The following is a 25,279-nucleotide window of genomic DNA, read 5'->3' on the forward strand; positions in this document are numbered from 1 at the left end:
CCTGCTGAAGCCGGCATCAGTGTAATGTGTGTATCTCCTGGAATTGTGCAAACCAATGTTGTAAGTATTGTCAAACTAACAATTATGCTTAGTATTGTTCTGTATAAGCAATCCCTTTTAATGTTTGTTTTAAGTATTAGAAATGTAATTGATTTTTTTAACTATGATTCATTATTTATAAAAATAAGAATGGCTATGATAACTAGTTTGCATTAGATTAATTTCATTAGAATGTAATGATCCTTGTGTGATCAATATTTGTCTATTGTTGAGTTGAGCTTTAATGTAACTTGTACTCAATTAGCTTGTTTTCTAGGATTAATATTTGTTTTGAAATATAACTTTTTTGACAAAATGTAGGTAAATGAAAATTAACTAGGGAATAGAATGCAAATAATTCTTCAACAGAACTTTCTGTTATTTGGAGAATGATTAAGAGTGCCAATTAGGTTGAAGAATGTAGAGAATGTTTAAAACAGAAACACAAAGTTGGTTAAATAGAACTCTTGAGGTATCTAAAACTGTATCCGATTAATAACAGATGCAAAATGCAAAATTTCGTAGTATTTTGTGTATATTGGTTAGAAAGGCCATGCTGCTAAGTGCCTGTTTTTTTTAAACCGGGTATCCTCCGTGTGCAACCGCATAGACTAATCCCTTAAGTCTTGTGGACCCAAATAGGCGGCAAACTCTCACATAGAGTTTTAACGCTGCTATATGTCCAAACTCGGGTTCAAACCCGGGAACTTAGTTAAGCTAGAAGAGATCTGTGCCATCTTATCTAAGCGCTCTTGGGTTGCTAAGCACCTGTTGGTTTTAGAGTTTGGCTCTCTAACCAGTCAAGGGATCTTTCAACTTTGCTAATACTTTCAACTGCATATTTGCAGGCAAGGGATCTTCCAAAGTTAATTCAAACTTGGTATCATTTGATACCTTACTTCATTTTTAATGCTCAAGAAGGTATGTTTATTTAATGCTTTTTTTAATGTAATTAACATTTCCTTGATTTGATAATTTCCATTGATATAGATATCAAATTTTCAGTATTACAAACAGTGTTGTCAAATACCTGATAGAGCGGCACTGGATTTTTAACAGACAACTATTGTTCCGCGATGTGCAATTCAGTACCAAGTGTTGTCAAGTAGCGGCTATAGCAACGCTATAGTACTGCAACATCGCAAAATTTGAACAAACTGCTATTTTCTACGATCCTGAGATTGACAATACTGATTTCAAATGTTTTCATTCTAGAAGTACTTACGAATCTCGAGTTTTGTCTTTAAACTCTCTTCATGTTAAAAAAATACCAGTGAATTGTGATTGACATGACTTGTGCTGCAATGCAGGTTCTAGGAGTACACTTTTTGCTGCCACTGATCCGCAAGTTTCAGAGTATTGCGAGTTGTTGAAATCGGACGATTGGCCCGTTTGTGCCTATATTTCTCACGATTGTCGTCCGACAAATCCGTCAGAAGAAGCACATAATCTTCAAACATCGCATGAAGTATGGGAAAAGACATTAGACATGATCGGCCTTCCTTCAAATGCCGTGGAGAGGTTTATCGAAGGAGAAGAAGTTAAATGTCGTTACGGTGCGGACAACAAAAACGGTAGTCTACTAATTCACAATGGTGAAACCAAAACACTTGATTAACACAAGTATCCCTACATGGTAGTAATGAACATTTCATTTTGAATATGGGAGAAGAGCTCAAAAAAATTTCAACTAGATTGATTGATATGCCTTGTGCTGCAAGCATGTGCTTATTAGGGGACAAATTTCCAAATCTAAAATTCCAAAAAGTTTATGTACATTATTTTTTTAATCTTATTTATACACATAAAAAAGTGTTTTGACCTTAATGTTTTGAATTTTGCTGACATTATGATGGTTAAATATAGGAGTAAGAACTAAATGAGTACTATGATGTATTTGTATAATAATTGTTTTGACCCTTGGTAATAGGTGAATGTGATTGTCCTAAAGAAGTAGAGGCTTCCATTTTACAATGGTTGCTTTCAAAATGAGTATGTTTTATGTGATTTATTAATTTTTATTTGGATGGTTTCATTAATATTTTTCAACTTAAATATAGTACTAGTATTAGTATTTAAACCCGTAACATCTCTTATTTTTTTACATTGTATGAGTTTCGTTGCTAAATTTTTTGAAACAACAAATAAGGTATTAAGTATCAATTTTTCTTATATACCAATTTTGTCCCTAATTCAATACAACTTTTCTATATATATTATTTAAAGTAGGGGCAAAAAATTGTTTTATGACAATAGTTTTTTAGACTTAATTGCAGTTTTGGTCCCCCTATTTTAGTTGAATCACAAAAGTAATCTTATTTTATTTATGTTCAATTTTGGTCTCATAAACAAAATTTTGGTCTAAAACTTGATGAAGTGTCATTTTTGTATGCTTATTTAAACCACACCATACCTCAAGATTTTGTGGTGTTACAATTGTATATGAAATCTTTGATCATAAATAAAAATTTACATTTTATCAAATTTTGGACCAACATTCTGTTTGGAGACCAAAATTAGAGAGAAATAAAATTGGAGAACTACTTTCATCATTCAGCTAAAATAGAGAAATCAAAATTGTAATTAAACCTATTTTTTATGATAAATATAAAGAGATATACGTCTTTTTCATATTTTATTGTCCCATCTAGTCAAATGCTATACTCTATTAAGCATCTTCTCTCAACACCTACTTAAATATAGTAATATATTTTTAACTTTCTATGACATAATAGTAACAAGTGTTTTTTTTTTCATAAAAAGTATTTTAGACGTTGTGTATTCAAATTTTTAAGTGTTTATTTTTTTTTTAAGATAAAATTACTATTTAAATAATTTCTTAACAAGTGTCACAAAATCACTTGTTATCATATCCGAATAAAAATATCATTGTGGATGCATTTAATTATTTGCTCAAAAACATGTTTTGGCAGCCCTTCAAAGTCAAAGTCTTGAAACAAACCTCTATGTAACTATGTTCATACGCATGACCAAACACAATCCATTTATGAATGTGAAACTCGAAGTAGTCGTCTCAACCATAAGTGTTGAAATTCTCTTCTTTTGCATACATAGAAATCATGATTACACTGAAACATTGGTTATCTTCAACTTGAAGACTCAATTTTGTTCCCCTCTTTGACTTTCACTTTGATCAAAGATAATGTCCATAGAATAAGAAACGTTTCCAACAGCATGATTAACAATTTTTTTGGAGACTTTAAGGCTTTGTTTGACCAAAATATGTTTATAAGAGATAGTGAATAAGTTAATTAATAACAGATAATGAATAAGTTAATTGATAGTAAATAACTGATTTGATTTAAATTATTCAATAAAATTAGTAGTTGAACTAGTTGAAAGTATGAAATGACGTAAAAAAAAAATAGTATTATTAATTAATTTAAAAAAAAAAATTCAATTTTGATCATGAGAGTAAAAATAGAAGAAAAAATAAAATGCTATAAGCTAAAAAGCTTCTTCAAATAACTTATAAAAAATATGTTATAAACTCATGAAAAAAACAGTTACTAAACATGATTATTATCTTAAAAGTTATAAGTTATACGCTATAAACTTAATTTTTTGGTTTGCTTAACATACTCTTATATAACTTTTGGGTCTTAAAATTAGAGAAGTTATAAATTGTTCCAAGTTGATTGTGACTTCAATGGAATTTCACTCTCAAAACAAATAAATCCTCCAAGATATCATATAAGTAAAAATGATATTTAAAAATGTTAATATATTTGATTTAAAGTTTAGATCAAATAAATCCATTTTTTTAATCATTTTTTTGTTTAAATTTAATCTCAAAAATGGGATATTATAATTCAACCACTTTGATTTGCAAAGTAATAATTATTTAAATTAAAGAATGTCAAGCAAATATAATTGAAAATATTGTATAATAATTGATTTTATCTAAAAATTAATTAATATAAAACACAATTTATTTTAATATATTAATGTAAAAGTGAGGTGACAAATAAATTTGTTGTTAATCATATTAGAAGGTAAAATTCAACTTCAAGTCAAAATTAATTATTGAAGCAAAATTAATTACAAAATTTTGAATACTGACTCTAAACATGCATTAAATATATTCGATTAAGAATGATTTGATTTAAAAAATAACATGAAAACTCTAAATACAAATTATAATATCAAAGTAGCATGTCTTATTAATTTGAGATTTTAATAAATGAATTAGAGCAGCTTAAAGGAACCAAGAAAATATTCTTACATCATATCGGATAAGCTTATTAAGACTGATATTTCAAAGTTTGAGGTTTAAGTTGTCTTTAGAAAATTATGAATAAATTATCCACAACCAATTAAATTCAATCACACGTATTCTTTTAACTATGTTAATTATAAAAGAAAAAGTTAACGAATTAACGTGAATAATTTTATTTGGTTATTGGTTTTAACAATTTGCAAAAGGTTACTTAAAATTTACCTATTTCACAAATGAAAAACAATGTTCCATAAGAAATAAATGAAAATGTTTGGCACATGCAAAGAGTGGTTGAAATGTCCATTTAGTTTGAAATTGAAGCCTACATAGGCAGTAGTACTTCAAATTTCAAACAAGAAAATCAAGCCAATATGTTAAAGGAATTCCAATCCAAACTCAATTAAATAACATAATCCAACCCAAATATGGAAAAAATAAATACACATTAAATTTCCATAAGGACTTTAGAATATGGTCACACGAGAAAAAATTGAAAGGAACTTGGAAAATAAATGCACAAGTACAAATTGGAGGAAAGAGTAATAATGCAAAAGAACATTACATTCAAGAGTAAAATTTAAAGCTAATCACTTGTTACACCATTGTTTATTGATGCATCATCATCACATAATTTTGTTAAGCAAATCTTTTAACAAAAACAACAAAGCAAAATAATTAAACCACCAACTACAATACTAGAGATGCAAAAGTATTGACTCTCTAGTAGATGTTAGCTAATCTTCAACAAGTTCATCAAGGCTTAGCTAGTGTTCATATTAGAATATACATCATACCTAACTAAATGCATGTTTGATTCCGCGTTTGTATAATCAATGGCCACCTATCAAAGTGTCGAATCACCCGCATACTTGACATTTATCCATTGAGAAAAACAAACATTCACTTTGCGATGTTTGAATGAAAGGATGATTTTGACAAAATCCGAACAACACTGTGATTTTGTTGAAACTACAAGATATAACTTATGTCAAAATCGTGTGATTCTTTCAATCTCGTAATGAATCCAAACATGTACTAAGTAACCTAGAAACCTACTACTTCTAGCTTTCAAGCACAAGTTGGATTAGTCCCACAAAACAAGTCCATGTTCTTCAATTTTTTCCACAAACTAAGACCTTTCTTCCCATCTTCAAAACTCTTCATAGTAGAATTTCTTTCTTTCCACTTCAACATCCTAGGCTTCTCCATTTGAACATGAACTTCCAAAGCAATCCCTTCACTACCATTAATCTTCCCTTTATTCCCCATACATCCACCATTCTCTTTACTCTCTCTTCTCAAAAGCCTTTCATAATACTCCTTATTCCTCTTCTCCAAACCATGTATTTGTCCTTGAAGATCTTCAATCTTCCTATGAAGCAAATAAACTCTATGATCCTCCCTCATCTTCAACACACACTTCGCTAACTCGCCAGCTTTTCTCTTAATAAAAATCGACTCAGACGCAAGCTCCTTGTTCTCTTCGACTAAACTATTAACCCTATAACTCAAACCAGCATTCTCATTCAACAAAACAACTCTCTCACTTTCCAAAACCTCAAGCAAACTCTTTTGTAACTCACTTTTCCTTGATGATTCACAATACTTCTTTTCCATCACACCAACCTCATGAACCAAAAAATCATACTCAACATTCTTCATCACAAGCTCAGCTACAATCGCATCAACATCAAACACATTTCGCTTCGAAAGAATCAAAGGCAAAGGCAACATTTGTTGATAAGATATTGAACTTTCAATATCAGAATCAACTTGACTCACACCACTACTAACTTCTTCTTGATCAAACAAACTTTCCCCCATTGTTGAAACTTGAGAAGAGTTTCTACTATGATATTTATGCTTTGCAAGTGTTTGAATATATCGATCGGATAATGTTACATAGCCATTGTACAAGTCATGAAGAAGTGACAATAATTGAGGTCTCTTTTGGTAGTAAGTTTCCGCTCTTTCTGCGAATGTGTCGCCTTCTTCTTCATCTTCGTTCGTGCTAATTGCCAACATTTTCATCCTCTCTTCCATATCTACCATCATTGAAAACCAAAGTTCACATTTTTGAATTAGTATTATCCAACAAAATAACAACATAAAAAAAACACCTTTTTTTCTTACCTTGTTTACTAAGTTTCATAGCTTCAAAACTTCTTTTTAAAAAAAAATTCAGAACTTTCTACCATCATTGAAAAACAAAGTTCACATTTTTGAATTAGTATTATCCAACATAATAACAACATAAAAAAAAAACACCTTTTTTTCTTACCTTGTTTACTAAGTTTTATAGCTTCAAAACTTTTTTTTATAAAAAAAAAAATCAGAACTATCTACCAACTATCTACCATCTTTGAAAAACAAGGTTCACATTTTTGAATTAGTATTATGCAACAAAATAACAACATAAAAAAATACCTTTTTTTCTTACCTTGTTTACTAAGTTTCATAGCTTCAAAACTTTTTTTTTTAAAAAAAAATCAGAACTATCTACCATCATTGAAAAACAAGGTTCACATTTTTGAATTAGTATTATGCAACAAAATAACAACATAAAAAAACACCTTTTTTTCTTACCTTGTTTTCTAAGTTTCATAGCTTCAAAACTTCTTTTAAAAAAAATCAGAACTTTCTACCATCATTGAAAAACAAAGTTCACATTTTTGAAATAGTATTATGCAACAAAATAATAACAAAAGAAAATACTTTTTTTTCTTACCTTGTTTACTAAGTTTCATAACTTCAACTTTTTTTGAAAAAAAATCCGAACTTTCTAATAATACTAACAATGAGAACACCAAAAGAGGGTTAATATAGATCAGATCTCAAATGGGTTGATGAGAATTGAGGTTAAGAAAGTGACATGCTACCCCAATAATGACACAAGAATAGGGAACACCGACAAAAACCATAAATAATTTTGATAGTACATAAGATAAAATGTTTATAACAAAATAATATTAACTCTTGTTTGAAAATATAAACACCTTTCGGGAAAAAAAAACGTACTTCAATATAAGCTTCATTTCAAATTCTTATATAAATTAATAGTTTTTTAAAATATAATCTTAATTAATGCCACAAAGGGTTTTGAAAAATAAAAAATCATAATTAAATACATTTATATAAAAAAAAATAAAAAATTTAGGGACGATCGTATTTGATATGAGCATGTTCAATTTACTAAGTACTTTCCTTGAAAATTAATATAGGTATTATAAATAGGGATCAAGGTATTATTTTATCATAAATATAAACAACAAAAAGAATATTTTTATGGTCTTAGATATAAATAAACATAAACTATTTCTAACACATTTAATGTTTTAATACTCTTTCAATCATTTATAATTTATTTTTTCAGAAATTCTTATTATCAATACACTTTCAATAATTTGTATTCTATTTTAATTTTATTTTTTTTTTGTGAAACAAATTTTCTTAAAGAATAATTTAGAAAATATAATTAACTTTTTTGTTATTTTAAAAAATTAAATGATATCAATTATTTTCCTTAAAAGGTGTGAGGAAGTATATGACAGTAAAGAAGGACTAATCTGAAAATGAAATTTGAAATACATTATGGCATGAAATAGTCTAAGTTAGGTTTAAGGGTATGGTGGTATAGAGTCTATGGTTAAATTTGTCCCTTGTTTTGAATGCAAATGTCAGCATCATGTACTTCAAACTTGAGATGCATGTGCCAGCTGTGGACAGAAAATAAAAAGAACTTATATTCAAACCATCCATTTTTTAGAAAAAAAATATCTATTTAAGTTTAAGAATATATATTTTCTAAAAAAGAATTTAAAAATATATTATTACCATTTTAAAATAAATTTATTATATATATTAAAAATACAATAATTAAAATAATTATTTTATTAAATAATTCATATTAATTATTGATTAATTTTTTAAAATTATAAATATAACTAAAATTATTATTTTGAAAGTAAAAAATATAATAATAATTAAAAAACTAATTAAAATTACTTTAAAAATTAAGAATAACAATTATTTTAAAATATTTTTAAAGTGATATGCAATTTGAAATGGAAGAGTGTATAAGTGCACATGCCACGTGGCCAAAATGTAAAGTATGTAACCGTTACGTATAAAACAAAATCTAATGTACTCTAATTATTATGTTGATGTGTTGAAAAACCAAAAGGTTTCAAATTTTGAAAAACTAAAAATTGGAGTGTAAAAAAAGTTAAGAAAAAAGGGCAAAGAAAAGAACAAAAGGTTGTGAGAAAGAGACATGGATGTAGAGAGGCAGAAGAATGAGAATGGAGTTGGAATATTGTTCAATTCAATTTAATTCAAATCACATTGAAAATTTGAAAACAGATAGCCACAAAACATAGGGATTGACCTGACAACAGCCACCTGTGAAAAGATTCTTGCTTACATACCTAAGTAGCAACTTTTCCTTAACACATGGTTCAATTTTATATTTTTAATAAGTAATAATCACTTAATTCATATTTTTTTTTTAATTTGTCAAAGAATCACAACCAAAATACATATTGTAGGATAACAAAATAAAAAATATTTTAGTTTAACCATACCATATTTAATAATCACAAAGGACCATAAAGACCGGCGTGTTATGGATTAAAAATTTCTCTATTTATCAATTTTCAAATCAATTATATTAAAAATTATATTTTCAATTCATAAAAATATTAATTTTATATAAAATTCTATTTTTAATCATTTAATAAATACTTTTAAAAATATTTAAAAACACTTGTTAAAACACTCACTATTTTAAAAATAATAGTGATATATATATATATATATTTTTAAATTCTCCGTTATATTCTATATTAAAATATCTTAATTTAATCTTCAAAATTGTATCATCATCTACGATTATTTAAAAAATGAATTTTTTTCACATCTATAATGATGATTTTTTTTTGTAAAGATATGACTATTTATAATCTATAATTTTCTTTTATTTTAATATTATTAGGAGGTTAAGATCTGAAGATTATAAATAGTTGCATTTTTAAAATTCGACTTCTTACTGCAAAAAAAATTATATTTTAAATAATTGTTGATAAATGATTTTAATTAAAAAAATTAAAATATTTTAATATATAAATTTCAATATAAATATAATAAATTTTTTAAAAGACATTAATATATAAATAGAAAAAAACCACATATATATAACTATTAAACTTATATAATGATAATTTTGTGGTGTTGATTTTAAAATTCAAATGGTGTTATCTTACTAGGCACGTGCATAGAGAAGCGCGTGGGTAAGTGAAAATGTAACATAAGATGTACGGCGAATGCTGTTTCCAATGAAGACTTGGACGTTTGTTTGACAGTTTGAAAGGGACATTTCTTTGTGTCACTGTATGATGTATTAATATGTTATGATTTTGGTGATTTGATTTGATTCTTTCTTTTTTTTTCTTCTTCCATTCATGATTCATAACACACTACATGCATGTGATTCTATTTAATTCAGATTTTCTCACATTCATTTCTATTGCACTTATGAGTTTTCACAATTTTCTTTTCACTTTTGTTAGTTTAGACAAGTCTTCTTAAAAAAATTCTTATTTAATATTCCATATCATTAAGTAATAAATTTTAGAAATAAAATAGTGAGACAATTATTGTTTTGTTAGTAATCACAAAGATATTGATATTTAAAGATGTAAATTTTTACTTTTTTTTTTATTTAAAATGTATTAATCTAATTATTAAATTATTTGATCTAAAAATAAAAATAATGAGATGAATTATTTGGTTTTTGAAAATATGTTTAGATGAAGGATTTTGGAATGACTTTTCTTTTATAAATTAAAAATATAAAATGTTTTTAAAATTAAATTAAATATGATTGGAATATTGTATGATCATATAATATTTTAAAAATTAATTTGGTAGTCCTCATATTATTCTTTAATTTTTTTAAAAAATTTATCTAAAGTATATGCCAAGATAAATCCTTATATCTAACTAAACATACTCAAACAATTCCAAATTAATCCAAAATAATTTTGAGAAACATTTCAAACCTTGTAAAAGACTATAATTTGACCCACATTTCATATTCATAATGACTATTTTTGATTTCTTAGAATTTGTTGAGTATTTATATGATTGAACTATTCAAATATCTTTACAACCCCACATTACATAATCTTCACACTCAAACAAACAATTTCATGATGGAGCAATTAATTATAGGTACAGTAGTAAGAAATTAATACATACCAGAAATGCTGGTGAGAAGCCAAGAGGGCATGTTATTGTAGGTGATACTTTTGTCCTTAAATCCTTTTATGGATGAAGAAAGCAACTGAGAATTTGAAATCACTTTCTCTTTGTTCATATCCAAAATAATGGGGACCCTCTCCATTAATATCCTTGCCTATAGGAACCTCTACACAATGAAACAAAATAATAGAAGAAATAAGCAACTACTCAATCTCTTAAGGGAAACAATAAAAAGGACATGTTGGCAGAAATAAGAGGGACCTTTTGCATTTAAGAATAATGGAACATGTAGTACCACAAAAATTATAGCACAACATTAAAATGTAGAAGTAGTAAAGGGACCAAAAAGAAACATAACACATAACATACCGAAAATGTGTGTTTTTAAAAAAAAACTCAAAATAATTTTTATTAAAAATAAATTAAATACATAGTGATTTATATTTATATAAAAGTGTTTGTTTATAAGAAAGTTCACATAAAAGTGAATTGAAGAATAAAATTCAAAATAAAAATCACTTTTCAACTTAAAAGTTAAAAAAAAAAAATTGTTTCTGTTTAGAATTAATTTTATAGACAAAATCAATTATAATCAATAACACCTATATTTGATTATAGAAACAAATAATTTTAACTAAAAGTAAATTGAACCTAAAATAATTTTTTGATAGAATTTATATACACAAAATTGAATTAGTAATAAATTTAAGTATAAAAATCACATTCTAAATTAAAAACTATAAATATTAACTTTAAATTAGCATCAATTCTAATAACAAAATAATTATACTAAATATATAAAAATTAATTTTATATATCTAAAATCAGACATCCAAAATTAAAACCAAAAATAGACTCATACATCTCAAAATCAACTTAACATCTTCAAAATCAATTTAAGTCTTCCAATAGTGACACTGAACATCCCTTAAAACATTTTAAACAGCACAGATCTCAAAGAACAATGCATTGCAAGCAATACAGTATAAACTATTATAAAGTATACATAGTTTGAAAATGAAAACTTGATGCATTAAGAAACATTCATAATATAACCATAAAAAAAACCCAAATCCCAAAGTATTTTAAACCTCATGTTATCTAAAACCTAAGAAGAAAAATTCCTTTATTCATTTCAAATTTTGAGTAGCTAACCCGGGAATCAATGAGGATCATGTGAATGTTCAACAGAAGAATAATGCAAAAACCATGAAACAAAAATTGTTCTTTTTTTTTTACTCTTGTCTATTTAAAAAACAGACAAAACAGAGGAAAAACAAGAGAAAGGTGAAAGCTTTTTAAAATTAATCCACAATATTTGAAAAACAAAACATACCCATTAAAGATCAGATACAGTATAATACAATGCAACAAAGAAAATATTACATTCCACTCACTAATTCTACTTCATCAAGCTAACAATCCTAAAAAACTCTGTTATTTTCTCATGAACAGAAACCTTAAAAAATATATTTTTATTTATTAAAAAAAATACCCAGAAGAATATAACACAATAATACAATCATAATGTTAAAAGTGAAACATAATTAAGTAGATAATAATATGAATAAATAAAAAAGTACCTTAAAGATAGTGAATTGAAACAGTGGAAAATGGTGAATGAGAAAATGAGTAAGAGAGGGACGTGGCTTGTTTGATTTTTGAAAGAAGAAAAAGAAAGGAAGTGTAGGGTCAGAGAAGAGGGTAGGGAATAGGATTATAGGAGTGTATTATGTACAATGGTGCAGTGTTATGTTATGTAATGTAACAGAAAAGAACAAGTAAAAACAATAGTCAAAATGAAATCACTCAATATCCGGGATAAGGACAAAGTCACACGGTAACTAATTTTTTTATAAAATAATTTTTGATTTTATATTTTTTTAAATAATTTTTATAAAATTTATTAAAAAATTATAGATTTTTTTTTTTATATTTATTTGTTTTTTATTAAATTTTAGGCTCATTTATTATCAATTAGAAATATAACTTTTATAATATATAATTTAAATATTTATGATTAAAGATTTTAATAAATAAAAATCATATTTTATTATGTACTTTTTTAATGAGAAAAAATTAAGGTGGAAATGGTGCTGATTTAACTTAGATAAGATCTTTAAGATAATTATTAATTTAAGCTAATTAAACTTTTAGAACAGAATTTATATTTGTTTTTTATTTTATAGAAAAAATTGAGTTATTTAAATTTTAGTGTTGTTCTAAAAATTTTTTTTAAAGGAGTTTTTTTTGTAGCTACAGTGTTGATTCAAATTTTAATTTAGAAAAAAAAATTGAATTGTTAAGGTTGAATTTGTCTAAATTAAACATACAACCAAAATTAGAAGTTTTGTAGGAGTTGATTTCATATAATAAATAATTCAGATACTGTACTATCATATGATATTGTACTTTTAAAGAACATTTGAATTGAAACCGTCGTGTGTTTTTTTTTTTTTTAATTAATTTCTTTTTCACTAATTACTAATTTATTTATTTATCCTTACATACACACCTTAAGGATATGCAATTAATTGTATTGAAAAGCAAAATCGATTTTTATTCCTATAAATGATATTTATTAATTGAAATTAATAGAAATTATATCGAAAAATATATATACAATTCAAAAGTACTAAAAAAATAATAGGAATGGAAACAAACTCATTATATCTAAGTTAATAGTATAAAAAAACACAATACCTACAAATATGACAACGCCTACAAACATGATAAAATTGAAGTGTCCGAAATGGTCATATCTTTGAAGAGTTGTAACGTAGAAGACGTCAAAGTCGTTAATTGAATTTGTACCGGATCAATCGAAGTTTATCTTTCAATCTAAACCAAATAAATATAAACACTACAACAAGATGAAAAATCAAAATAGCGTTGCACCAAGACGATGCACTAAGATGATTAAATATAAAAAAACGCGAAAGAAAAACAAAATATATATAAAAATCACTTATAAAAAAAAAGAGTTACATAGGTCCTTTCGAAACAAAAATTGATCATAGTTTCATAGATCACTCTCTTTTGAGTGAAGGAAAAGAAAATGAAACAAAAGAAGGTTGATGATAATGGAGGCTTAAAAAGAAAATCGATTTGACTGCTTAGTAAAATTTGATTACTAGTAATTTATTGATTACTTATAATTAATTAATGGGTTGTTTATAATTTTGGTTCTTGACATTTGAGCAAGTTTTCCTTTTAGTCCTTTGAAAAAAAATATTTAGATTCTATCTATATAATATAAGGAAAATGAAACAAAAGAAGGCTGGCGATAATTGAAGCTTATAAGAAATGTATGTTGTTGACCGTATGTTTATCGTCGAGTTGAAGTAGGAATGCTTTTCATGAAAGCTTTTTAGAAAGTGATTATTCTCTAATTGTTTGTTTGGGTTGTATTGATTGATGTATTGTCTTTTTGCACTTTGCTTAATTATGTTTAAGGTGTATTTTTTGGTTTCATAATCTACAAAGTCAAAGTGGGGCGATTTTGTATCATAGCTTTAGTTTGTCCATTTAATTTTAACACATGATTAAATATCCTCTCAAAACCTTCATAGAAAATGAGAGTGTATATAACAATTTTTCACTATATGATCATGTATGAAGACAAGTATTATAGTGCTCTATAAATACTGCTAATTTTTATCCCCAATAAGGAATGTTAAAATTTTTAGAATAATTATTTTGAGAGATTTTATTATTAATGAATGGTGAGGAAAATATGTACTTATGAGCTTTACCTTGAAATAATTTTTTGTGAGTCATATTGATAATTTTTTAAAGAAAATATCTTAAATATAATATTTATACAAATAGATAAAAGAGGAGGAAAAAAAGTGAAAATAGACAAAAAAAAGAATATCTATTATTTTACAGTGATGAAAAACTTGCATGTGCAATATAGTTGAAGTTGAAAATTGAAATTAATTTTTTTTAGATAATTTATGGTTTTGGTTCATGTTATTTATTGTTTTATTTTATTTTATTTTTAAACTATATAATTATGTTAGTTTTTTTTTTCTCTCTCGATCATATGTCAATCATATATTAGATAATGATGTAACATTGCAGGCATGACAATTTAAATCTATGTGACACTAAAATATGATGGAGCTTCTTGTCACGTCATATAACTTTGATAAGTAGATGACATTTAGGACTAACAATAAAAACCTTAAATTATAGAGACATAAACTAAATATTTTTTCAATGGATTAAAATCAACACTCTTCCAAATGTTAGAGACTAAAAACATATAGTTTTTAATTAATTAATTTAATCACAAGGAAAAATATAAATAGTTATTTATTGCATCAAATCATGTACATTGTTTTTTGTTTCTTTATATAATATTTTGACAATATTTATTTGTATAATTTTAGATTTACGACATTATAATCGACTTTTTTCTCCACCAATCCAATTAGAAAATAAAACTTAACAACTAAAATTATAAAAGATAAATGTTTCAAATTCGGATCTATGTCTAAATATATCAAATGTATTTGCGATTATCATATGAATTATACTTATAAAACTTCTAATATTATTACATTATTATTGAGTGACCTCTATTATCTTACATTATATTTAATTAACTTGAACACATTTTGTTTGATAAACAAACTATAATTCATTGATGAAAATTATACAAATCTACATATTTATACAAAACTTGATTTAGAAATATCCTTGGGATGGCTAGCAACACAATCTTTCTAAGAAAATCTTTAATGAACAACTTTGTGTTTCTTTGCCTCTCTATTAAGTGCCTCCACTCTCTCCAATCTTATTTTATAAGTGTTTCTTTCTGTCTTAGTATTAGGTCACCATGTGTGTACTTCAACAAAGTTTCTAACATATGTTGGAAAAAGTTCCACTCAATAATATATATACAACACATCAAAAGCAATAGAAGCAATCATGAAACCAATGGATTCAATTATCAATTGTTTCCAATTTCCTCCAACATATTCATGCATTTTTTAAGTACTCTTCCTTAAGAAACTGCATATGATACATGAAACTCCACCTATGTAAGATAAAGGATCCGTTTGTTACATATTCTTTTAGTAATGATTTTTATAATATTTTTTTTCTGTATAATTTTAAAAAAATAATATAAAACTTGAAATAAAAAATAAGTTTAAATAGTTTATTATAAAATATAATTTTAAGTATTTTATCTATTTATTACAACTCTTTTTGGATGGTAAAATTTCAAAAATAATGAAAATAATAAACTATTTTGAAAAACTCTTCATAAATTTTGTTTTTTATAAAAAAATGTAATTTTTATCATGTGAAAATCTCTAAGTTATTAAATATTAAAATTATTATTTTTTGGATAACAAATGAATTTTAAATAGCTTTTAAAATAACATATTATAAAAAATCATTTTTTTAGACTATAAAATAAAAGTTACTTTTTAAAAAAATCTAAAACAAATGGGTCCACCAGAACAAAAATTTCTAATGTCACCCCTAACAGAAAACTACCTAAAAAATGCAATAGAAACTACCTTCAAACAAATATTCCTCTAAATAATTTACCTCTAACTAAAGTTCATTTTCTTCCTACTGATTATGTGGCAAGAACAAGACAAAATGTGCTAATACATTATCTTGCAAGCAAAACCATTTGCAAAGCATAAATTCAAAGATTTGTGGATAAAGATGTTATGGAAGCAAAAATACAAGAAAATTGTAGTGTTCTTTTTCTTCATAACAATGAATCAATATAACAAATTTCATTTCATTATTGCTTCTTTTTTTTATTAATTAAACTGAAAAACTCTAAGATGGTATATAATATGAGTAAGAAAACAAACTTATACGAACGAATTTCAATAGTTTAGTTCTTCAAGCTGTTCATATATAACATAATTTACGTGGTGGTGCTAATAGTGAAATTGATTTTTTCCCCTCACCTTTAGAATTGTAATTAATCATTTTATGAAATAAATAAATTAATTTATTACAGGCATTAATCAAAATGAATTAATAAAATGACATATTGGAAACACAAGATATGCCCCCAATAAGTGTAGACCACCCTACAAAATTCAATAAGGAAGGATCAAATAACCCCAAAAGCCCAAACCTCAATCATGGCCCAAAATATACTATTACCGCACCCACATGAGACCTATCATAACTTTGACAAGTATATGCATAATGGACAACTCCTAAACATCAAAGGGAATTGGTCCATCATTGATGAAGTTTCACATTAAGATTTTTAAATTGATGTTTAAGTCACCATCTTGATAATATTTTAATATTGTCTATCCAACACAATTTTGTTGATTAAACACATTTTAAATTTCTGGCACACCAAATACTCCATATACAAGTCAACTATACAACAATTAAACAATCACAAATATCTTTTTCACCTCTAAATAAATCAAAAAAAAAATTGAGCACGATGAGTAATTTGATTAAGAAACCTAACATATATATACAACAAACCAATGTAAAACCAACAATCAAACTTTTCCAAATAAATGACACTCCACAAACACAAACAAATGATGCGAAGATTCCACAACACTACACCCACAAACATACATGAGCTTCCATAAACAAAACTTTAAGGTGAACTAGATTGTTCTTCGCACATAATCTATCATTAAAAAGATTCTACAGCTGAAATTTAATAATCCGTGTAACTACAAATTTCATGTGAAGAATAGAATTGTCAAATAGATGATTTGTCCACTCTAATTCAACTCAAAAGACCAATCCAGTATAACCCTATTTTTAAACCGGACTAAGGTTGAAAACGAAAACTTATTTTTAAAATCCTTTATTTGCATAGTGCCCCACACCCAAATAAGGATTGACTAGCCCCCAATTTTGACAACTCAAGTGCAGATTAGTACTGAATATTTGGTGGTCACAAATTCACATTTAGAATTTGCCATCATAATGAAAACATGGTTTTGGGCATTTTGTTCTTGACCATAATAGTAATGGAAAAGAATAACACAACCTTTATCTACTATGGAATATTGATATATGTATTGTATGGATAAAAAATTAAGAAAACTTTTCAACTAACATCCTATAACTTTTTACAGTTTGAAAGAAAATCACATAAACTATAAATTAAAAAATTGAAATAAACATGAGAAAATGACAATAAAATAATTTTAATAAAAGGGTTAAAAATTCAAACTTAGAGTAATAAAACACTTAAATTCACAATTGCAACTTTGTATATCATAATTCTGAGAAGTTTGAACAAACTTTTTTCCTTGCCCTTCATTTTCAAATTGTTTACCACTTCCATACATTTTTTTTTTCAATTTAATATTGTGCTGTGGGTCCTAAGTGAATCATTCGCTAACCTACAAAACAAAAGATAAATACAACCAAATCAACAAACAAGGGATGTAATTAAATAACAATATACTTTTTTGTAATAATAAGAAAGAAATTACAATTTGAAGTAAAAAAGAAAAGACTTATTTAAAAAAATACTCTCATATTTTGTTTGAGTTTAATAGATATACACAGTCAGTGCAAATTAATTTTACACTAAAATTATATATTTTTGCATATCATATTATTAAAGTGAGATAAAGTGATATGTCTTAATACATAAATATCACTATGTCAGTGTAAAATTATTTTTGTGTAAAATTATTTTTGTGTGATGATATATATCCCTTTTCTCTTTATTTATTAATAAATATGGATAATAGAAACAATTTATCCTAAACTTTGCACACATGATTCACATAAAATGTTCTATTTTATTTGTATAATAATATAAAAATATATGGTTTAGATGCTTAAGAATTGTGTTGACTTAGAAGCCCAATTCTTTTTTGGTTATAATCTTGCTAAATTTGTCGACATACCTTTTTTTGATACAAGCATCAAATATTTGAGACAATAAAACTTTACAACCTCCCTTTGTTTTGCTTTTCTCTTCTTTTTCGAGTACGTTCAAAGGAACCCCTATATGATGTCAACAATGTAGAAATTATAAATAAATAAATAAATAAAAAATACCATTAATTAAATTAATTAAAGATGATAGCAACATAAATTGGTCCCCTTTTAAATGATATTTAATTTGTAGTAGAAAAATGTAAAGAAAAAAAAGAATTCATAGAACTTCTGCCCAAGTCAATTAACATGTAATTGACTTTTGAATAAATTAGTGCCTCAAAAAAAAAAACTTTGATCTTATCAACAACTTTGCTTAGTTGAATAATATAATGATTTTTCTGACTTAATTTTCTTTAACTATTAGTTTTATTAACATTTGATATTTTATAACATGAATTACCACATTAACTTGAAGCTCAAAATTTTAAATAATTCTATATATATAAATATATTGAATTAAGAAAATGATATTGGGCCCATAAAGTCAATATATATATATTTATTGAATAAAAAAACTAATTAAGAACTAAAATTAACAAAAATAATTTGCATTACCTGCAACTTTTTGGCACACTCCAAGAAGGGTGTGAATTTTTCCTCTCATTTTTAGACAATGCCATATACTTCTTCCAATCTTCAATCAAAATCTTAAGATCATTAACTTTATTCTCCAAACCAACACAACAATTAGCATGCATTGTTGAAGCCTTATTAAAATCTTTGGTAGATTCACAAAACCCTCCAAAATAGGCAGTGCTAAGGAACCTAATCTTGAGCTTCTTAGTTGTAATTAAGGGATGCATTTTGATTTTGTTGAGAACATCTTGATCATGCAAAGTTGGATATTTTACTCTTGAGTTCAACCAAAATTTGTAAAACCAATTTGTTCTTGCATTTGATTTTACATAATTAAACCCTCCATTTGGAAGGTTGTGTAAGTCATAGGAATTTCCATTGAAATAATCACAAGCTATTTGGAAATCAGCATCTTTGTAAAATTGTTTGAATGGATCTCTTAGCCACATTATATCTGTGTCCTACAAAGAAAAAAAAAACAGAACATTAAATTTTTTGTATCAACATTTTAATATGTAATTGTGGAATTAGTCTCTTAAAAATATGACATGTTAAATAAGATTGTTTATACAATTGGTCCAACCCCATTTATAGCTCTAGGTTGATTTTTAGAGAGGGCATTTGAATATGTATTTTAATTTAGTGTTTATTAATATTATATTGGTCCAACCCCTTCATAGCTTAGGTTCCTTTTTGATATAACTTATATTTCATTTCAAAATAATAACTTTGAATCTCAATCTTATATTATCTATCTATTTGTGTGCGTGCGTGATAAACTTTTTAAAAAGTAGGTTCTTGCAAAATAAATAAATATATACCGTGAAAACAAAGTTGTAGCCCAAATTAAGGACAGTCCCAAGAAATTCAATTCTTCTCCACATCATGTGTAGGTATGTTGGAGTCATGAAAAAAGCTTCATTGGTGAAATTGTCACCTTTTATTTGAAGATGATAGCAATATTTGTGCAAAGCAAGGCAACGAGTATGTGCTTTTTGGTCCCATGTTACTACCACAAGATGATTCAATAGCTTTTGTGTTTGGTTCCCTCCAATTTGAAAACTCTCAAGAAATAGATCAAATATTGAACCTGGCTCTGCCCATGCATCATTTAATGTTGTTATTATCACTGTTTTTTGATTCATTGATGCTTTTTTAAGAACACTTCTTAGGTTTGGATCATAATATTCCTATACACAAACATAATATAACATTAAATGATTAGTCCTCAATAATAAAGACATTAAACACTTGGTAAAAATAAAGTTCATAATCCACATAAGAAATTCATGAAATTACACATGGAAAACATGATAAGAGAATGGTAAAATTAACAATAAATCATTGTTTGTCCTTAATCCTTAACTAATTGACAATGTTGATATTATTATATTGAAAGTATTGTCCCGAATCCAAAACCTCACAGTTGTGTGAGTTAATTATGATAAAATTTATCATATCTTCTAAGATAAAAAAAAATAAAAATTGACCATTATTTTGAGTCCTAACCGTCGATCAATTTGAGACATTAAATTTACAATATACACATAATCAAGCAAAGCTAAAATATACTTGTGAAAATGCATTTCAATGGATTTAAACACTAATATTAATAAAAACAATAACTGCTGTATCACATCGAAATTTGAACAAAGCAATAGTGATACTATAACACTTCTATGTGGTAAAATTTAAATAAACCACTATTTTCTGCAATTTGTGGAGGATAACACTGCTTTCTATAACAAGTAATTTATCATAAATGGTTGATAGATAAATAAATGAATAAAGCATTCCTATACTAAAATTCTTGACATCAACTTGTATGGAATCATGTCATATAATATGAAGCTATGTGACCACAATGGTTAGGATTTAGGAAAACATCAAAAAGAAAAAGTGAACAAAAAGTACATGATAGCCATCAAAGAATGGGAAATAAAATATATATCATGCATGCTAATTAAAGGGATCAAACACAAACATACAATGAACACATGGTCCCCTCCATTTGCATATACACTAGTGGCTCCTAAGGCTGTTTTGAGTTAAAATTGTACATAGCTTTTTAGTGACATACATGTCCTATGGCCTTAAAAACTTTCACTAGGGTCCTATATATACAATTATAAAGTGGAAGCTTAATGTATGACACTATATCACACTACCATTATTGAAGATGACATCTCCAAAAGAATAATATCCCACAAAGGAAAATCTATCCCTTTATTCCTTTCCCACTAAATATATATATAAAAAAATAAAAATAAAAAAAAATAAAATTGGGTTGTAGACATTATGGATCATGGAACCATACTAGTGCTTTAACCAAAATAAAATTGGGTTGCTAACAACTTAAATGAGTAAAGTGGCCATACACAACAATACATACACAATTATTTTCATCTAAATCAATAAAATTGCTAATTTCTCTAATCTTGAAACAATAAATAATATCATGAAAGAAGAACAATGTGGATTGGTAATGTTTTATTTGAAATAAAAGCAAATAATTTATCATTGTCAAGTCAAACCTTAGTCAACATTGAGACAACCATGTGAACAGCTGGTTATGTCTGATCAATGGTAAATTTTATATGTTAGCACGTGGTTCACTAATGTTGTCACAAACATGCAAAATTGCAAAACAATACCTTACAAAAATGTGAACATGCAAGTATATAATACTCCCTCCAATTTTAAGTATAAGAAGAAAAAAATTGGTCAACAAGTCCAATTTTGAAGGGAGTAATTAAATTATATATCATAATAGCTAAGAAATTATGAGCACAAATTAGTTTTTCATTAAATACCGTCACAGTAGTGCTATAGTTTAGCAAAATTTAAATAAATTGTTAATATTTTACGATTTTATTATTTATGACAAAACTTTATTCAATAGTTGTTATAGCTACATTATAAGACTATTGTATAGTATAATTTAAATAAATTAATATTTTTTTTACGATATTGTACTATGCTATTCACAACAATGGCACAAATACTCATGTGTAATTAGACAAAACAAATTAAATATTTTTTCATCTCCAACTTGAATTATAAAAACATGTCATTTTCAGTAATTGAAATCTCTTAAAGATCTTTCAATAACAATTAAATATTATGTGGTCCATATAAATGAATTTTATACTATTATTAGTTTGAATGGGTGTTACATGTCTTTGAAGTTTGAAATGAAAGAATAGTACTTAACATGGAAAAAGAGGCAGAGCAATAAAGAAATGAAATTTTGAAAATACAAAAATCACGAATTTCCCAAAAATTCGAAAGAATTTTTTCTTCAAAGTCTTTCAATGATAATTAATTGATGAAGCTATTGAGAAAATTAATATGAAAAATAATATGATCAAAAGTAGTCAATTGAAGTGGATATTCCTACTGCCCCACATATACATGATTAATAAGATGAAGATATGCCAAAAGTATAAGTAATTAATTGAATAACATGTTTAGAAGGAAATTTTTTTAAAAAAAAGAAAACATATTTGAGTAAAAAACAGAATTCATATTGGATGCAAAATAATATTATTTAACATAAGCACATGTTCTGGAACTATGAAGCATATCAATGATTCTTAGAACATGCTGATACCTCCAAATTATAGGACACATTAATAATAATTGTTATTGAAGCACCCTTTAGAAGACAGATAAATTGCATATAACTATTGATTTTTTTACATGTTTATTATTAGATGTGGAATATTCAATAATTTTTTTAAATATATAAAGTTGAAAACTCCAACAAATAATCCAAACGGGGGTCCATACTTCAAGAAATATTCTCTAATTTTTTTATACATAACATATTTAGTACTTCCAATTTTTTTTCAATAATTAAAAAAAAAAAAAAAAAAACAGGCTCATTATAAGGGTGTCTATCTTAAAATTATCAAAACTAAGGTGCCATATTAATATGAGATATGATTATCTTACAAAAAAATAAAAAATTTGAGATATGATGGTTGAGATAATTTAGGAAGTGATATATAATATATAGTGATTGCATTTGAATACCTTTTTCACTTAAACTATTAAACTGTCTATTGTTATTATTCTTAATATATATTTTATTTTATTTTAAAATATTTAAAATGAATATTTGATCGTAAAACATTAAAAATACAATTCAATAAATTAATAAATTTGACTTACATTTCATTTAAAAATTAAATTACACTTATTTAAATATCTTAATGATTAATCCATAAGACATAACTCAATTACCAAATTACCAATATCTAAAAATAGTTAAGGAGTACAAATTATGGCCAATTCTATACTTGAAGGATATTATAAAAAGGACACAAGAAAAGGACCTTCACACAATTCCTCGAATGTTGCAAAAGTCCAAAATTAAAATTGTATATTCAAAAAACTTTACCCCCTAAGAGTCTGCTGAAAAAGATGCATATCCAATCACCAATGACTAACTTTTTGTCATTAAATAAAAGTACTAAAATTAAGCCCCACAATTTGTCCAAAGATAATTAAGCCCCACAAGCCACTACCCATTTTTCTTGGCCCTATTTTTTCATCAAGTCACACATCAATTAATGAAACATTCTTATCTCTAAAATAAATATTTTATAAATTTCTATTCAATTTTATCATTAAATATATTGACTAAATTACAGAAATTAAAAAAGTTGTTAGAGATATTAAATTTATAAAACTTGCGTTGACTAAATTACAGAAATTAAAAAAAATTGTTAGAGATATTAAATTTATTGAGAATATAATTTATTTTATTAATCTACAAAGAGAATTAGTTATTAATTTTATTATACTGATTGTAGAAAAATATATAATATAATTAATAATTAATAGTAACATAATAAAAAATAACAATACATTTAAAAAATTGAGAGAGCATTTTAAATAGAAAGAAGAAAAAAAAAATCCAAAAATGCCTTATGTTTAAGGAGAAAGGTTGTACAAATTTAGCTCACAAATAGAAAAATGATGTTTCAACATCAACTCCTTTCACACCATGATATATAAATGAAAGTTTAACAAACAAAAAAAGTTTTTTTTTCTTCATCAAATATGCTATTAGATAATCACTTTTTAGAAGGAAAAAAGAAGAATGAAACAGTAAACAGCTTCACTCAGAAAACAAAATTAGCATATTCACATACAACATTCAAAAAAGCATTCCTTCTTTTTATTGGTAAAATAAACATTCTTTTTTTTTGGTTGTTCAAGTTTGACATGGAGAATCCAAATTGACCCAAAAAATCAAAAAGTTTTCCCAAACCCACCACAAATCAAACATCAACTACAAAAACATCAAAAACCCAAAAATCAAAATTTCAACTTTTTTATTTCTTCAAAATAAATTGCATAAAAAAATCAACTTTTTTTTCTCTAAGTCAATAATTAATTATTGTGTTAATATTTTTTTCTTCTTCACCAAACTTGAATCCAGAAACTTCAACTCTTCAAACCAATTGAACTATTCACTCCACCCTAAAAAATCAACTTTTTAATTCCCAAAAATCAAAATTTCAACTTTTTAATTCCACAAATAAAAATTTCAAAACTTCTTAATTCTAAGAGATAGATAGAAAGAGACTTACTTGTGTTGACATACCATTGAAGTAATGTGAGATAGCATGAAAACCAAAAGGAGAAGAAGCAAAGTTGTTATAAAGAAACATCCACAACATAGCAAACCCAACAAGAAACATAATTATTTGCATCACCCTCCTCACAAAAACATGGCTGCTTGACCCAATTGAATTCCATGTCTTGTTCCCTTCACCGCCGATGTTGTCGGCGGCGCCGGCCGCCGCAAGATTCTTCATTTTATCAATAGCTTTATTGGGGTGTCACAAAAATTGTATCTTTGGCTTCTTATAAATGAAAAAAACTATATATTAAAAAATAATATATAGTAATATAAATGTTGTATTTGACTAAATAAGCTTCTTTGTATTCTTCACCAACACTAATATGTATCTATCTATATAACTATATGTATATGTCCTATGTAAGATGATGTGTATATTTTTAGTATTAACAAAGTTTGAGGATGTTTTCAAGGTTGTCTTTTTTTTGGGGTACCCTTTTGAAGATCACATGATTTTTGTAAGGGTGATGGCATGGATGAGAAAATAAGGGAATTGGAATTTGGAGAGTTTCTAGAGAAACGGTTTTAACTTTGGAGGAAGGCATTAACTGCGTGTTATGAAGGTGAAGACAAATTAAGAGAAAGAG

General features: G+C 26.0%; 3 protein-coding genes across 6 annotated transcripts in view; 1 reads left to right on the plus strand and 2 right to left on the minus strand.

Moving 5' to 3' along the window:
* LOC101513259 (dehydrogenase/reductase SDR family member FEY-like) overlaps positions 1 to 2,028 on the plus strand; it is a 6,387-nt gene extending 4,359 nt beyond the window's left edge. For both annotated transcript variants that reach the window (XM_004515208.4, XM_004515209.4), the window contains exons 7-9: positions 1 to 60; positions 888 to 960; positions 1,350 to 2,028. In XM_004515208.4, coding sequence (XP_004515265.1) covers positions 1 to 60; positions 888 to 960; positions 1,350 to 1,657 — 441 coding nt within the window. In that variant the 3' untranslated portion in view covers positions 1,658 to 2,028. The remainder of the gene's footprint in view (positions 61 to 887; positions 961 to 1,349) is intronic.
* Positions 2,029 to 4,822: 2,794 nt separating this feature from the next.
* Positions 4,823 to 12,284, minus strand: LOC101512505 (kinase-interacting family protein). Of its 3 annotated transcripts, XM_004515205.4 has the most exons (3): positions 12,124 to 12,284; positions 10,538 to 10,706; positions 4,823 to 6,324 (listed from the first exon to the last, which is right to left on the minus strand). In XM_004515205.4, exons 2-3 carry the CDS (start codon positions 10,680 to 10,682, stop codon positions 5,348 to 5,350), a joined length of 1,122 nt encoding a protein of 373 aa, XP_004515262.1. In that variant the 5' UTR covers positions 10,683 to 10,706; positions 12,124 to 12,284; the 3' UTR covers positions 4,823 to 5,347. The 3 variants fall into 3 exon arrangements, with proteins under 3 accessions (XP_004515262.1, XP_004515263.1, XP_012567203.1); XM_004515206.4 differs by lacking the exons at positions 10,538 to 10,706; positions 12,124 to 12,284 and adding an exon at positions 7,008 to 7,242; XM_012711749.3 differs by lacking the exons at positions 10,538 to 10,706; positions 12,124 to 12,284 and adding an exon at positions 6,413 to 6,921.
* Positions 12,285 to 17,696: 5,412 nt separating this feature from the next.
* On the minus strand, positions 17,697 to 25,011 carry LOC101511964 (uncharacterized protein At4g15970-like). Its single transcript, XM_004515203.4, has 5 exons — positions 24,640 to 25,011; positions 19,858 to 20,226; positions 19,016 to 19,497; positions 18,427 to 18,526; positions 17,697 to 17,910 (listed from the first exon to the last, which is right to left on the minus strand). The coding sequence occupies exons 1-4, from the start codon at positions 24,865 to 24,867 to the stop codon at positions 18,469 to 18,471; spliced, it is 1,137 nt and encodes a 378-aa protein (XP_004515260.1). The 5' UTR covers positions 24,868 to 25,011; the 3' UTR covers positions 17,697 to 17,910; positions 18,427 to 18,468.
* Between the last annotated feature and the right edge of the window lie 268 nt (positions 25,012 to 25,279).

Source organism: Cicer arietinum, chromosome 8 (assembly GCF_000331145.2).
Source record: "Cicer arietinum cultivar CDC Frontier isolate Library 1 chromosome 8, Cicar.CDCFrontier_v2.0, whole genome shotgun sequence".
Lineage (NCBI taxonomy): Eukaryota > Viridiplantae > Streptophyta > Magnoliopsida > Fabales > Fabaceae > Cicer > Cicer arietinum.

Coding starts and splice junctions, on each gene's coding strand:
- LOC101512505 (XM_004515205.4), bottom strand. CDS start 10,682: ATGGAGAGGGTCCCCATTATTTTGGATATGAACAAAGAGAAAGTGATT. Junction 6,325..10,537: donor GCTTCTCACCAGCATTTCTG/GTATGTATTAAT, acceptor CAATGATGGTAG/ATATGGAAGAGAGGATGAAA.
- LOC101511964 (XM_004515203.4), bottom strand. CDS start 24,867: ATGAAGAATCTTGCGGCGGCCGGCGCCGCCGACAACATCGGCGGTGAA. Junction 20,227..24,639: donor TCAATGGTATGTCAACACAA/GTAAGTCTCTTT, acceptor GTTTGTGTATAG/GAATATTATGATCCAAACCT. Junction 19,498..19,857: donor GCTACAACTTTGTTTTCACG/GTATATATTTAT, acceptor TTTTCTTTGTAG/GACACAGATATAATGTGGCT.